At 43.5% G+C, this 12,980-nt stretch overlaps 1 protein-coding gene across 1 annotated transcript in view; it reads right to left on the bottom strand.

Annotated features, from left to right (window-relative positions):
- Positions 1-3,051: 3,051 nt before the first annotated feature.
- Positions 3,052-12,980, bottom strand: part of LCP1 (lymphocyte cytosolic protein 1) — a 343,090-nt gene continuing 333,161 nt past the window's right edge. Inside the window, exons 15-16 of the mRNA XM_069639280.1 lie at positions 6,099-6,223; positions 3,052-4,184 (exon numbers count right to left, since the gene is read on the bottom strand). Of these exons, the coding sequence (XP_069495381.1) occupies positions 4,052-4,184; positions 6,099-6,223 (258 nt within the window). The 3' untranslated portion in view covers positions 3,052-4,051. The remainder of the gene's footprint in view (positions 4,185-6,098; positions 6,224-12,980) is intronic.

Here is a 12,980-nt window from a genome sequence, read left to right as displayed (position 1 = left end):
CAGCAGCAGGCAGCACTTTCATTCAAGGAGCCCGTGGTAAAGCATTGCACCACGTGGCTCCTTGGCTGAAAAGACTGCCTGCAGGGTGTGAGGTGGGGCACACTGGTGTCCCACCTTTGGTGCGCCCAGCCCCTTCTTTTGTTTAGGAGGAGGGGCTGGGCGCATCAAAGGTAATAATGCCAGTGCGCCCCAGCTCTGCTTTTTTTAGCAGCCCCCACCCCTTAGGCAGAGGGGGGGGGGTCTCGATAGGGGGCGTGGCCTAAGCACACCCATACTTATGTCACACCCGTTAACTCTAGAAGCCTTACATTTAGCAGATCTTCACTTTGTGGCCTAGGAACCTTGCCCCTTGCAGCAGCTTCTCTCCACTGGGAAGAGCGGCCTGTCTGTAGCTTGTGTTTCACCACCAGCAAGGTCTAAGCCTGCCTTACCATGATCAGTGTCCCCTTGTTAACTCACTGCATTTGCAGAGTCCTGTGGGTGATCCTTCAACGTGGACGTCACAGAGGTCACCTTTAGCCAAGTCTTGCTTTAGGGGGGGCGTTTGGACTTCTTAAACCCCTACCCAGGTACTTACCTGTGAACTATTCCTTTGGCGGATTGTGACTTGAATTATCTGGCAAAGGAAGGACTTTTTAAGGTTATTAAGGTAATGATCTTACAATAATAAGACAAGTTGTTTTTATTTGACTAGACATTTTTCTTTCCCCTGTACTTAAAATCGTAGTATTTGTGTTTTGCACTCCTGCTTGACACTGTGTAATTGAAAAGTGTTGTGTAGCTCCTCTTTCAATTGGTAAACCCCCCAGGGGCTCCATCAGCATTGACTAATATTTGATCCCCCAGGACCTCATTGCAGCCTTTGGTATACAGAACCCTCGTGAGGATGGAACCTCACCCCAAGAGGCCTCCTCTCAGCTTCTACCTTACACGAGTGGAATATTAGCAATGTTAGGGTAAGAAGGCCCCAATCTGTGAGTCTATGATATGATGTCACTTTTAGGCTCTCTAATGGTTATGCTGTTTCTTGTCATTAACCGGATGGCTTCCCTGCCTTTATTTTCCTATTTTGTCCTTTCTTCATCCTATTGAACCCAAAAAGAGGGAGTTTTCTGACCAACTTGGAAAGTTCACAACCACATGTTGGTTTTTTATCTACAGTGGGTTAGAGGCCTCATTGACTATAATTGGATAATTTGGGATTTCTCCCTCTCATACTCTATCCCACGTGGGTTGACTATTAACAGGGACCTACAAGAACCCCTGGGACTCTCACTGGCACTTCCTTCATTGAATTCACAATCCCTCCGACAGTGCATATGGTCACCCAATTATGTAATGAATGTGTTCTCGTATTGGGCAATCAGCATGCAATTGCATTTGATAATTAATCATTCTGTTTGAATCAGTAATCACAATATTAGCATGATGTTAAGAATAGAAATTTTGCGAATGAACTGACCCAAAATAATTATGTTATACCATCCCTCTGCTTCTGTCCAACCTGCCGGCTACTGACTTTCATCATGGTATGTAAACTTCTGGTTACCACACTTTTTTCTTTTATTCACATTTTGTATTTTGAACTTTTGTGAACTACCTATTGTTTGGACATGTTCTTTGACAACATATATGAATTAATATATGGAAATCATACCCATTTTTTTACTGATGTAATTCTGAATGTTTGCTACAACCTTGAGGACGACCGTTTGGTCAAAACACGTGTCGAATGTGAACAGTAATAAAACATTACCAAATTGTTTAGAAGTATATTGGACTTTTGTGGATTTGCGAATCCTGTTGATTTTCCATTGTAGAACTCTTAACCTAGGAGTCTGCTGCGCTGTTTTTCAACATACATTCATTTTCTAATGTATTTGTGTTTAGAGGTCTAGGGGCACCTCGTATGTTGCTTCTGCTGCAGCTGACCATCTATCATTACCGAAGACTAAGCGCACCCCAGTTTTGTTACTCCCCATAGCATCTGCTTCACGTTCTAGTTCCCCTTTCGGGCTACCTATTCTATATAGATGTGTAGATAACTGTGTGTGTAGTTTATAGTATGCTTGATTTTTAACTGCATGTTTTTGGCGTAAAGGTTTATTTTTATACATCCATGTGGATATGAAGATATTTGACAGTCTCTATGTGTTTTTAATTGTACCTCCATACCAACACATGGGGCCTCATTACGAGGTATGCCGGTAGCCATGCCGCTATTGGCGGCATGGCTGCCAGCAAAACCGCATCCGTGTCTTCGGAATGAGGACTTACCGGACCATTCCGAGTTCGGATGGCCCGGTAATTCCCCACTCGAGGACACGGTTCATCCCCATTCCCATTTCAGCACCCATAGGGCTGAATGGGAATGGGAGAGGGAGTAAACAACGGGCCATTACGAGATGGCCCGTTGTTTGCTCCCTCTTCCCCTCGCGGGACCCGGTATGCACGCCTGGTTTTCCCAGGCGTGCTTAACGTGTCCCGCAAGGGGGTAATGTGGCGGAACGGGTTGAATGGCGCCGCAGCCTTTTACGGCGCCATTTAACCCGTTCCGCCAGGGTCGTAATGAGGCCCATGGTCTCGTAAGACTAAGCCTTACTGCTCAGCCTATGCTACCCAGAGAGAGTTGGTTAAACCAAGTGTGAAAAACTCTTGCTTAACTAGTCTACCCAGTTCATTATGCAAAATATGGAGTTCACTATATGGCACTCTAATGTGACCGAGAGATGATGTTAGTCACTAATCATAACCCCCCCCCCAATAAATAAACATGATAAAACCTTCAGAGATATACTTTTCTTATAATGGATTTACTTAGTCCTGTAAGGAGAAACATGCATTGGTAATACAGAATTATGACCCTAATATCCTCTTACAGTTTCCTTTATTTTACATTGCTCATAAAATGAGATTATAAGGTCCTTGCTTTGTTTGTGTACATGTACACAGCCTCAGGTCAAGTGAAAGACACACAGACAGACAACATGAACATACAAGAGTTAAGATTGCTCCAGTACTACTAACTTTATTAGAAATTAAACTCTGCTCCAAGCTTTTGAAAGAGTTTATTGAGAGAAGTTCTATTCTGTGGTACTTTTTGCGAGTAGGATTTTTGGGGTGAGAACTGAGCAAAAGAAATAATCAGGCCAAGAAAGGACATTAGACTTCATTACGAGTTTGTCTGTAGGGTAAACCTTTGGTGGCTATTCCATTGCTCCCATTTATATGTATTAACGGAATTACTAGCAGTTTTACCACACCAATGAATTCCGAGTTTGACCTTGAAGTGTTTCAGGTTTACTGCATGCAGGTTGATCACAAGTGGGTACATTCCGTCAAATCTCACATGCAGTCTTATAGACTCTAAAAATGGGGCTTACTACTGACATGGCATCATTTATAATCCAGCAGTAAATCAACTTACTGAGTGGTAGTAACAGTAACCAATTTTGGCTGCAGCATTTCCACGGAAATACCTCCAACCTCGGAATGAGGCCCATTACATTGGTTTATGGGGAACAAAGCGAGAAAGAATTCTGAAGGTCTACATCTTGTTAATATCATCTGGCATCAACAAACAATCTTTAAAAGCCCCTTTTCTTGAAAAATAGTGCACCTTTACGAAACGTATTATATGCCAAAAATATGACGAGAAACACATTTTTCAGAGGTAAACCTTAATAATTTCTAGGGAGGAATAAAAACCAATCCTTAAACTTTGGTTGCTTTTAAAATTTCAGGATGCAGTTAATTCTGCCTGAGTGGACACGATGAGTACCAGAAAGCAGTCCCGGCATTACTGGATGGACGTTTATAGGCAGCAACAGGCATGAAGACGTCAAATGCTGATGTTCACATTTAAATCCTCTATTTCTGAAGTTGGCGTTATCTTCTAGAAGGCATGTTTTTGTATCATCTCACTGTCAGTGGTGTTCTGCAGGGTTGTGAACATTAAGGAAACTCTGGCTCACTTCTTTAATCTGCACATTTCCACTTCTTTGTAAGATGGCCAAAGAGGTGTGAAAATCCGACTATCCATGGTCTTCGCCTAAATCTTCTTCATCCCCCTTCCCATGAGGCAGGCAAAGACGGTCATCACCATTTTTGGTTTGACTTCAACCAGATCTTCTGGAAGGGCATACACCCTTGCTCCAATTTTTCTTGCCATGGAGATGGCATACCTATGTGGAAAGAAAACGAGAGTGTGTCACGAAAGTTGAGAGAAGGCCTGCAGGAGATTCAACTAACGCAGTTACACTGAACCAAGCTAGCCCAATGCTTTTGTCGATCCAAGAGCTTATGCAATATAGATGTAGTGACCAGAGGCCAACACACAGTTGTAGAGACAAACGCTAGCCATACGGAGTAACAGTCCGCATAAGTCTCAGACGTGTAAGATTCGGGACACTCAATAAATGGACTATAGAATTAGCAGTGACCCTGGAGAGCTGATATAGGCTTACACTGACCTTTCAGTAATGTGTCGTACACTAATCAACACACTTTTATTGAATATGTTCTCCAAGAATTGAAATCCATCGAAGACAAGTGACACACACTGTATTTCTTTTTTAGTATTTTAAATACACATTGGGGGTCATTACAACCCAGGCACTAATTGCGCCAACTTTACCACCATGGTGTAAACTATGTTTACACCATGGTGGATGGCGGATTTACCGCCCCATTCCAAGGTGAGTGGGGCGGTAAATCCCCATTTCCCGTTTTCCCTTCCCCATTCCCATTTTTGCCCCATAGGGCATAATGGGAGTGGGGAAGGTGCTAATTACGCCACCGTAAATTACGGTGCCGTAATTAGCATCATGGCAGGTTAGCGCCATGGATTTTAACGGCTGCTAAAAGCAGCCGTTAAAATCAGAATAGGCGTTAAGGGTTAACGACGGCGTTAACCCTTAACGCCTGGGTCGTAATGAGGCCCATTGTTATATAAGATTAATTGAGCCTGCACAGAGAAATACAAGCAAGCCCTCAATAGCCCTGACAGAGGGTGTACACTAAAACATATGTACCCCACAGAAATACTATACATACACGATACTGCATGTAAAAATCCTGAATGATGGGCGATAAGTGATCAGGTATTCACACAAACTAAACCATTTCTGCCTCCTAATTCTCAATGTCCTGCGACACTAAAAATATGACTGTGTGTAAGGTGGGACTAAAATCCTTTTATACATGAAAAGTAGACCATGTTGCATTGTATGGAACTGTATAAAGAGTTTTGCTATTAACTCAATACACAATAAATAAAAACACATGTGTTTTATAGTTTGATATTCTACATGCTTGTATTAAATTAAACTAGCATGGGTAGGTCCTCTAAAATCTAAGAAGCTTCTGTACCTCAAATCTCCTTTCTGGCAATAAGGTAAGGACAGACCAGGGTGGAACCCAGGTGGCAGCAGGCCTCCTTTCTCAACCCATGTACAGACGTAGAATTAGAATTGACTGATAGGGTCCCATGATACCAACAAAACAATTTGAAGGGCTGTTTGTTTCATATTACAGATATTTCTTCGCCAAGGCTGTCCAAGACCAGCATGGGAGCAGAATTTAAGGCATCGAAGGGCACGGGTACTGGGTGGTCAGGGGTAACACAAAAGTAATGTGTGTGATGCTCTGGTGTGAATCAAATGTACACGCAAGCTCTCAGGATTGTCCAACTCCAGGCCTAATATTCAAGTGATCATGAATATTAATGCGGGGTATCCTGAAAAGCCATCAGGATTCCAGGCATCGAGGCCCAGAGTTGGACATCCACTATCTGTTAGAGCTAGTGCACTCTCACAATTGCTCGTGCTAAATCTTTCAGAAAATGGCAGCTGATGTAATTGGTCAATTAACGAAAGCACAGGATCAAATGAGCAAATGTTACAATGTCCAAATTGCTCTTTATTCCACAGGAGTTGGTGGGACAGTCCCCCATGTATGCTACAGACATAAATGGGATGACTATTCAAGCAACAAAAGAGGATAAAATAAGCGCAGACATACATTTTCCTTTGTGCTCAGACCTATAGTATGCCCAGTCTTGCCCTACTCTTTAATGGAAATGACCTCCTTTGACGTACTTGGCATTGTTGAGCTTCTCGTTCTCATCCAGGTCTTCTGTTTTCAAGAGGTCGTATTTGATTGAACCTGGTTGAATTGCATCAATGAGATCCAGGACTGGCAGACTTGTACTTATTTTAGAATCCTGCCCAAGAGAAAACATGGCTTTAGTACAGATGCAGGATGTTCCTATACATATTTAATTTTCGTATATATCTATATCCATAAGAATTAGTAAAAGTACCCCACATTCCATTCAAACCTCTCCGCCCACCAATGACCCAACAATATATTTAGGGCACTTCACAGCTGGTCAGTAATATGAGCCCAGCAGACATAAATTAAGCAACGGTATACGGAATGGAATATACCTGGCATATGGATGAATCGCATACTAAATTGTAAACCTACACTCTGGAATTTGTTGATCGTGGAAATAGTTGTACGCAAGGCATGGTATCAATAGTAGACACAGACACAATGGATACAAGTTTCGAAAAACCTTTATTTTGGTATTTTGGTTGGGTTGGTAGAATTCCTAACTGGCCCTAACTCTAGAATGGGAGTAGTCTCAACCATTAAACAAAATAACAAATAAGTCCAAGTCAATCTAGTCAAAATAAAAAGGCCTATACTAAAAAACCTAACCTTGCCGTCCTTCTCAAATGACAAATGTTATAAGGGAATTCAAAAGGAGAAATAGTGTCTTAAAAGAAATGTCAAAATGCCTTAGGTAACAACTCCCTTTCCCACTTTCAGAAGCACAGGGTCTTGAGGGTTTCTTCGAAAGGATAGTTGGATGGCACAGTTCTGTCAGTCTTGCACACTTTAACTTACTGGTACAATTCAACAGTTCAGGCTTGGGCTTTATACTTTTGGCAGTTCAATCAGTTCCTTAGGCTTCACCCGCCTTCTCATAAATACACAGTTCTATTCAACTCAGACTTCCCTCTGCCGGGCTCGAGTCTGCCTCTTGACTTTGCCACAATTCAACACAGACCCCCCTTTGCCAGGTTCTAGCATGCCTCCCTTTTTACATTCACTTTTTTACTTTATCCCAGTTCAACACAGGCTTCCCTGTGCCAGGCTATAGCTTGTCTTTCCTTTTTTGAGGGTCCCCTCCCCACTTTCCTTCACAGTTTAACTTTCACTCTACCACAGTTAAACATAGACTTCCCTCTGCTGAGCTTGAGGCTATCTTTCTCTTGGCGAGGATTCCTACCCCACATTTTATCTTTATATCTCTTTTACTGTCAAAGACTTTTGAAACTGCAAGGACTTTACGTAGACCTCTGCATGACCACTTCGACCTCTCTTTAAACAAATTCAACAATCAATAATTTTCTTCATCTCGCAATGCTTGCTGGTACTTGTAGTTTCTTATTCTCATAACTTTGTTCTCTTGGCCTCTTTCAACGTTCATATACTTTTGCCTTCTCAGCATATTCAGAGTTCACGTACTTTGCTTTTTACTTATTCAACTTTTGCTTGGGATTGCGGTCACTTTCTTACCTTCGGTTACTGTTTTTATACACTTCAAATCATTACATTTCACAGAGTCTTTCGAAAGTGTGATTCTGCATTGCAGGACCACTCTGTTACTTTGTATATGTTTGACATCATTCAGCAATTGTCCTTTCCACTATGCGTTTTATAGGCACACACACAACCTTCAACTTTTGGTTACAGTTACATTTGCTTTTAACACAAACCAGGCTTTTTTGCCTTCAATAACTCACTGTTCATGTTAATTAGGCTTCTCTTCTCAATGCCTTTCATTTAGCAGTGGAGGAGGACACCAACTCCCCTCCCTCCCCAACTCTGTCGTTCAACCGGGAGGATTACGGGCCGCTTTGAAGCATCTTGAAGGTTTCTCCATTCCGATCACTCGGTTTCAGTCTAGGAACGCTTGTGCACCACCTTTTATCCTGACAGGGAGTGTTAACAAGTGGCAGGTGTGTATAGTTAGGATTACGTGCCTGACTCCGCTTGACCTAATTAAAGGGACAAAGCCATTGCAAGTCAATAGAGATAGTTTTCCTGGCCTTATTCCTCATCTTCCTCGGCCCAGTAGTGTTGTCAATGTGAAGTGGAGAGGAATTATGGGAGTTGTAGTTTCCCATAAAAAATGCAGGAATAGGGGTTAGATTGGTTGTGGAAAAAGGGGGATACCATGTCTCACCATCACATGTTTCTCCCCCACTCCCTGAGGACCCCCTACCCAGGTGATCCTCCCTCGCTTGTCCACCCCTAGGGTCGGGAATCCAAAAGCTATGGCCTTTCCCTGGCCACCTGAGTAGGGGATCCCCGGGGACTAGGTTGTGAAATACCCTCTGGTTTTCACACTGCATATCATGAAATTAGAAAGGCTGCTCAAAACCTACCCCTAGCTGCTGTTAAAGCCAATTGGAGATCAACCACATATCAACAATCTTTGGAACTGGTCATTACATTTTTCAAAAATGGCAGTATACATTTAGTACACCCTATGCAAAATGAACATAGGAGGTAGCACAATTCATTTTAAAATGGCTACGGTTCATATAATGATCATTAAGACATATTAGTTGTTTTTTATTGTGTTGGTACACTTAATTGCTGGTGCACAATATTATAACTAGGCTATCATTACTGGGATAGGCTGTTACCAGCCAGTTTGACCCACCTTGGAGGTACTTATTGCCTTTAGCAACCCCAAGGGTGCTAATGGTTCATTTTTCTTTTTGTTGGTTCAAACAGTTTGCGCATGCCATGCAAACCTTTTTTCACAAACAAAAAATAAATACAAAATAAGATGGCTACGAAAGAACTAGCAAACAGAACCCTAACCTGTATGTACCTGTGGTGATCCAAAAAAGAGGACATAAGAGCAAACAGGTTGAGGAGCAGAAGAAGAGAGCCAACAGCTTTCTCAAGGCAAAGGGGTATACTGTTTATCCAGCCAGCATTCCAAATGTATATCTGGTGCTGATTTTCTATAATGCAAAGTGTGGCGTATTGAGGAGTATGAGGCATAAGGATCCAGTTCCCTGAGCCTCACAGCCATGTGGGCCTCCAGGTCTTCAAGATAGCAGGGTAGGAGTTCCCCTTCATTACTTTTCTGCCTTCCCACTCTCATAGACACGCGAGTGGGGCGGTGGGTGGAGCTGGTGAAGTACTGAGACACCACAGTGTAGAGTCTCTACACCCACTCAGCCCCTACCACCTCCTTCTATCAATGGCAGGTGGGCCTTGTAAAACACATGAACTTTAGAGAAAACAGACATGGACGTGGGCATAGAGTTTGAAAGAGGGGATCAGGTGGATGTTATTAATCCTTTTAAATAGGGCACTCGTAATGCATATTTTATCATAGTCATCTTTTTGAGTGTGCACTTGGATGCACACTTAGATGTATATGTGTATGTGGGAATAGGGGAGTAGGAGGGTGGAGGATGTGGGTTAGACTAGAGCAGTGGGGGATACCCCCCATTTTTTTAATAAACCTTTATTTATAGGACCGCCATTTAACAAGCAGATCACAATAATACAGATCAGTGGTCACTTCCAGGACATTTCAGTGCATTAATTCTTAGGTAACATACATATCATTTAACCATTTGATATATACATTGTGGAGTACAGGGGAGTAAGTATCATCGACCACTGGGTTATGAGATTACAGAAGCATTGGTCCCCGCATCCTCAACCCCCTCCTTAATACGTGCTAGGTACAGCCCAAATGCCCCCCAGAAGTCTTTGGGTCGACTTGCTGAAACAATATTCATAACATATCCTTCCTCCACATCGTTTACATACACCGGTTCTCATAACCATTCCCCTCTGCCAGGGGAAGTCTTTGAATTTCCAATATTTCAAAATACATTGTTTCACCACTGCACAAGCAATGTTAAAAAAGTGAAGTGTAACCACAGACACTTTGCCCAGGGCTCTCAACAAATATTTGACTGGTGCCAGGTTCGGTGGAATTTCTAGCATGTCGTTCAGTGTCTCAGCAACCTTACCCCAAAATTCCAATATCAAACGGGTAAGCACAGTACGTGTAATTGTTTATTTGTAAAGCGCTTATAGACAAGTGAAGTGCTTCAAAGCACTTCAAGGTGGGAAGGGAGCAAGGGAATACAGTCGTCATTCTTAATCCATAAGGTTTCTGAATGATCTAACAAAAAATAACTAGCATACTAGGCCTGAGGCATTTCTACTAGTGAAAGTGCATGACAGGAGGGAATGAGAGAAGAGGGGGAGAAGGAAAAGAGCATAGAATCAATAAACCACTCTACTATGTCTAACGACTTGTCAGATAGTACAAGTGCATGACAAAGAGTGAGAAGAGACAGGGGTGGGGGAGAGGGAGAAGGACAAACAGAACAATAAACAAACGTACCAAGACTGTCTACAGTTCAGATTGATTGGTGGTTGGTCATCACTAATGCACGAATGGACAAGAGATTCAGGCACCGCCAAGCTAGGGAGGGGAGACAGAGGGAGAACAGGACAAACGTTCTTGCTAGGCCTAGTACATTCAAGGTCGTGCAAGTGTGCAGACAGGAAATACGAGGGAGGGAGGGGAACAAGTGCACCCAGTCCAGCAGGGGCCAGGGTTAAGTGCAGAGAGGTTGCCCCTCTCATGGAATGTGTTCTGAGTGCAGTAGTGCCAAGTAGAGTGCAGAGACCCAGAGGCAAGTGCAGGACCGGTGGGAGAGCCTGGGACCTGTGAGTCTCTGGAGGTGCACCAGGGGACCAGTCAGCAAAAACTGAGCCAGTTGGAGAGGAGGGAGGAGGAGGGAAGCAGGAGAGAAGAGAAAGGAGGTTAGCAGGGGAGAGGGAGAGAGAAAGAGGAAAAGAAGAGGAAGGTCTTGAGGAGATTCTGGAACTTAAGGAGGACCGGATCAAGATGGAGAGCGGCAGGGAGGCTGTTCCAGAGGGAGGCACCTGCAGAGGATAATGTTCTACCCCCAAATCTCTGTTTGGAGAAGTGGCTCACCGCAGAGAGTTGGAGCAGGCCGAGCAGAGGACTCTAGGAGAGTATTTAGGAAGAGAGCGTTGTAGATAGTGCGGGCCCCGGACCCAGAAAGACTTGTGGACTATGCAGAGGGACTTGAACTTGATCCTTGCAGGCACGGGGAGCCGGTGAAGGGATTTCAGCACCAGAGAGATTAAGTCCCTGGGTGGTTCTGTTCTGGATAAGTGGAAGAGGTCGGAGAGTAGAAGTAGGAAGATTGAGAAAGAGACTGTTGCAGTAGTCCAGTCTGGAGAGAACCAGAGCTCTGGAGACGGTGAGCCTCTAGGGAAAAGGAAGAAAAGGTAGAATATGGAAAGAGTCAGCTTGCATCACCCCACACTTCATACAGGCGCAACTTGTGTCTGAAGAAAACCTAGCCATGCTGGCGGGAGTGTAATGGAGATGATTTTATCCTTTAAACTGTATCAGACGGAGGCCAGCATTTAGGGAGACCATCTTTGTCAATTGGCAATATCTGATCCATTGATCGTCCTCCAATGGCCTACCCAAGTCTCGCTCCCAAATATCCTTCATGGCACTCCTCTGCGACGGCTGTGTCTGCAGAAGCCCATATGGTTTATACACTCCACGTTGCACCCCCTCACCATACACAATTAGGTCTATTCACTTATGGGTTTCTGGTTCTATGGAAACCGAGGGCCATTTACCTTGAAATGCAGCCTGCATCCGGATATATATCGCAGAATTAGAAGAGCGCCACCCCCAAGTCTGTGTGCAACATCTTCAAAAGCAACAAAGCGTCCCTCTGGGAACATATAACCCATCGTCATTCTCATATTGAATCCCAAGACCTCCTGAGCTCTCTATTGAATGTGGGAGCTATATCGGGAAATTCCACATGGGGATCATCTTATGGTATGGAACTTGAATCTCCAGTTTGTGAAAATATTCTCGACCATGCATTAACTGTAGTCCCTACTTGGTCGAACGTGCACAAATCAATGTGTCTATCACTAAACAGTACTGATTTAAGGTTTCTGGGCGATGCACTATACTTCTCGAGCGGGAGATGCGTTGTAGTTTTATCCCCACTATACCAGTACCCTGCAAAGTGGGCTTGAGCGGTCAGGTAATACAGCTCAAAATCTGGTGCAGTTAGGCCACCACGCTCATAGGGTTCAGTTAATTTCCCCCAATTCATCCTGGCTGCCCCCACACCACCACTCCAAACCAACACTGTTGTCACTGATTGAAGCTTGATAAAAAAAAAGGCCCTACCTGGCCAGAATGGTATGTTACATAAAAAATAAACCAACTTCAGTACGATCACCATCTTAAGCAACGCGATTCAGCCGTACATCGATATCGGAAGTCCCACCCCCACTGCCACCTTCGCCATTAGCTGATGTAGGTATGTTTCGCGATTATCCGCATATAATGATTAATGATCTCGCAACACCAGAATCCCCAAGCACCTAAAATGAAGCAGGGCCCAACGAAACCCACCAGGCCCAGCCTATTGCCCAGTGGCAGGTGTAAGGTGTAAGGGGGAACAGTACTGACTTATCATTATTAATCTGGTATAACGTTGTTTCCTCGCCAGTCGTTATTACGACTGCCTTTTAAACGTGTACAAAATTATGAAAAAGGTCATTGACATTGTTTGGGGGTAGGAAAGGGCAGATAAGGGGTTGGAGGGTCGTGAATAGTAAAAATAGGTGGGGAGGTAAATTCGATGACATTTTTCATAATTTTGTACTTTGTTAAAAGGCAATCATAATAATAACTGGCAATGCAAGAACATAGAGCCATTAATCCTGTATCTCGAGATCTGTGCAAAATTGTGTATATATTCTATGATCGGGCCCAGATTTTTTTCAGGATCATGGACCTAAAGTAATGTATCATCAGCGTACAATGAAACTATTTGAGGCAGACC

Source organism: Ambystoma mexicanum, chromosome 7q, assembly GCF_040938575.1.
Source record: "Ambystoma mexicanum isolate Mex_15411 chromosome 7q, UKY_AmexF1_1, whole genome shotgun sequence".
Taxonomy (NCBI): Eukaryota; Metazoa; Chordata; class Amphibia; order Caudata; family Ambystomatidae; genus Ambystoma; species Ambystoma mexicanum.
The sequence above is the reverse complement of the archived record's forward strand: the minus strand, read 5'-3'. Positions and strand labels throughout refer to the sequence as shown.